Source organism: Parasteatoda tepidariorum, chromosome X1 (genome assembly GCF_043381705.1).
Source record: "Parasteatoda tepidariorum isolate YZ-2023 chromosome X1, CAS_Ptep_4.0, whole genome shotgun sequence".
Taxonomy (NCBI): Eukaryota; Metazoa; Arthropoda; class Arachnida; order Araneae; family Theridiidae; genus Parasteatoda; species Parasteatoda tepidariorum.
The window spans coordinates 7,082,840-7,086,227 of NC_092214.1; the positions used below are offsets into that span (position 1 = coordinate 7,082,840).

Below are 3,388 nucleotides of genomic sequence, written 5' to 3' on the forward strand. Positions count from 1 at the left end.
AAAAAAAAAAAAAAAAATCATGTTAAAAGTAATTCTTGTAAATACTTCATTCTTTCCATTGTTGACCACAAAAATTGATTTTGGTCCCACTGTGCAGTGTAATGTTCACATATAGGGTTCACCTATCAACTCAAAGTAACTGCTTAACTACTCAAAGTAAGAAAGTTTCAAAATATATCTCACCGTGAATGACTGTAATAAAAAAAAATTTCGACTTTCACCGTTGAATGTCAACACTCACATAGTTGCTTTGATGAATGTTCGAAATATTTCTTATATCCGATTTGATGTTAATTTATTCGTTGATATTATTGTATTTATTCGATATTTTACTATCTGCTGTGGATAAATTAGGAGAAACATCAGTGTAGGGTATACCGGGAAGTAGCACTTAACTAGATCTAGTTTATATATCGGACATTTACCAAAGCGACTCTGTGATTGTCAACATTCACCGGTGGAAGTCAACAACCAATTTCGGTTATTCATAATTACATATATTTTAAATATTGTTCATAAATGTATAACAATTTATCATAGTTGCATTGTGAACAATAATTGTTTCACTTGTTCTTCTAATATTTCAATACCTATTTTCTCGTGGAACTTATTGTAGCGTTCAATGACATCTGGAAGTAAACTGTGACCAAATCTGAAAGCTGCTGATTGGAAAGCTGCTCGAATGCCTGCATTGACATTTGGATTGTATTGATCATAATATCCCTACAAAAGAAAATTTAGTTATTTTCTACATCAAATAATTATAAAGTAAATTCAAGGATTCGATTCAGTAATCCTCACACAGGGGTTGGAAATAGAGCACTTCAAGTAGTGAAACTACTGTACTCGCTACTTTTTTCGTAGGTCGTAGTGTAGACAGCTACTTTTTTTTCTCAAAAAAAGTAATGTAGTGAGATACGAAAAAACAATAGTTTTTAGCGATTCCGGGAAACTACTTTCAACGATAGTATAGTAAAAAAACACGGCTCCAACACAACTAGTTTTTCGAATTTGATTGGTACAAATCCTCGCGTCAATGGATGCAATGAAAATGACTGCAGTTGAGCATTAACAAGAATTACGTATTTGAAATCAACTAATATTTAAACTAGCCATTACAGAAAATAGATAATTAATCATTTTGGTCACAGTGCAAATGCACGCTCGTGAAACATTAATGTTATTTAAACGGAAGGGAACGTATTTACCATGCACTCAATTTTTTGGAGGAAATAAAAGAACATTACACCTTCAAAAAAATTTCAAGTATTTAATAATTTAGCAGTTCTTAGATTAAATATTCGCTGTCGAGAAGGGCAAAAAAAGTTGAAGATCAAATGAACAAAGTCGAGAAAAATGTTTAGGAATAACAAACTGGCTTCCTTAATTATTTCCTTACATTCTGTGTAAGTTCTTCTCCTTAAAATAGCGAAGTAGTTACTACAATTCCAAAGTAGTTTGTAATCACTACATTAAAAAAAGTAGTTGTAACAAAGTAACAAACATTTGTAACAAAGTAGTTGTAGAAAACTACAAAAATAGTGTAGTTTTTCCAACCACTGTCCTCCCCCGTAAAACAAAACCGTTATAAATCTTAAGTGAAAACCACTAGAACTAGAAGAGGAAATCGTAATTTCACGTACTAAGATACAATTGTACTGATTCAAGGTTAAGATGTACTGATCGTACTGATTCAAGGCACTGATTCAAGATTCATTCTTAAATATGCTAAGATATTTGTGCAGACAATATCTTAAATTACGAAATCAGGCGCAAAAACTCTCTGAATTACCTTTTTTCGTCTTTTTGAATTCTTGATTTTCGAGATCTGGGATCTAGCCGTAATATGGGAAATATGATCTCAATAGCTTAGACCCCTAAATATTTGTTTCGCTTTTTGCGTTAATCTTAATTTAAATAATCTTAATTTTATTTTTTGAAAGTTGTATTCAAATATTATATTAGCTGTTAATGATTTGGCGACTTAACTACAACAACATATCATTAAAATCTATTTTTGAGTCTATTTGAACGCAATTTTTGACAATAGTTTAAAAAAAAAGCATGAAATTAAGATATTTTAGGTAAATAAAGATTCTAAGGACCAACGATAGAAGGGAAAATGGCGTAAGATGGCATTGCGAGTATGGTTTCTTACATAACCCACTAGTATGTAACTTCCTAGAAGTTTATCAACGGTGAATCCTTAACACTATCCTAAAGTTAAAAAATAGATTTTCTGTTAAAGAGAAATCACTTGACATAAATTGTAATACACTTAATGAAATATCCAGTCAGGTGTCTGGCTGGATATTAAAAATCAGTTTTTCAGAGCTCACGTTTCTTTTTTCGTGTTTCGTGTTTTCGTTTGACTCTAGTATAGTCGCAATTCATTATGAACATAGTGAAATAAAAACCAGAAAAACATTTAAAAAAGCAATTTTTTTTTCAGGTTTTGCGCAACTATACGCATTTCCTTTATTTTTCAAAAGAAGAACTAATTAAATAAATGGTAAACATTTCGCACATAAAATATATTGAGATTTTTAAGAATTAAGAATTAGATTTTTTAATTTATTTATTAATTTGGATTTAAAAAATTTTGACGTGATAAAGAAACAAGATTTCTGTGAGAATCGGATCATATTGTGATTGATAGCATAAATTTTATATATATGAATGATTGAAATCAAGAGAATATCGACTTTCACCAGTGAATGTCAGCAATCACATAGTCACTTTGATGAATGTCCGATGTATATGTTATATCCGATTTGATATTAATTTAGTCGTTAATATTATCACATTTATTCGATATTTTAATATCTGCTGAGGATAGATAAGGAGAAACATCAGTGCTCTGAGTACCAGTTAAATGTATACCAGGCAGTGACATTCAACCTTAAAAAAACATTGATGTAGGGCATACCGGGGAGAGGAACGTAACTAGACCAAGTATATATTTCGGACATTTATCAAAGCGACTATGTGATTGTCAACATTCCCTGGTGGAAGTCTACAATATATATATATATATATATATACACCGAAGAGCCATTACATTATGACCACCCTGCTAATAACATGTAGGACCACCTTTAGCCCTCAAAACTGCTAGCACCCGCCATGGCATTGATTCCACAAGGTGCTGGTAGGTAGCCTGAGGTATCTGGTATCAAGCGCTCGCCAGCTGGTCCTGCAATTCCCTCGCATTGCGAGGGAGTAGCGTGGCAGCACAAATTTGGTTTTCCAAGTAGGACCACAAATGCTCTATGGGATTAAGGTCAGGTGAATTTGGGGGCCAAGACTTGACTTGAAAATCACTGGAATGTTCCTCGAACCAATCCATGACGATTCGACCCTTATGACATGGTGCATTATCCTGTTG

General features: G+C 32.4%; 1 protein-coding gene across 1 annotated transcript in view; it reads right to left on the bottom strand.

Annotated features, from left to right (window-relative positions):
- The window catches only part of LOC107446436 (peroxidase-like), a 67,670-nt gene that overhangs the window by 17,727 nt on the left and 46,555 nt on the right, over positions 1-3,388 (bottom strand). The window contains exon 10 of the mRNA XM_016061083.3: positions 591-723. Within this exon, the coding sequence (XP_015916569.2) occupies positions 591-723 (133 nt within the window). The remainder of the gene's footprint in view (positions 1-590; positions 724-3,388) is intronic.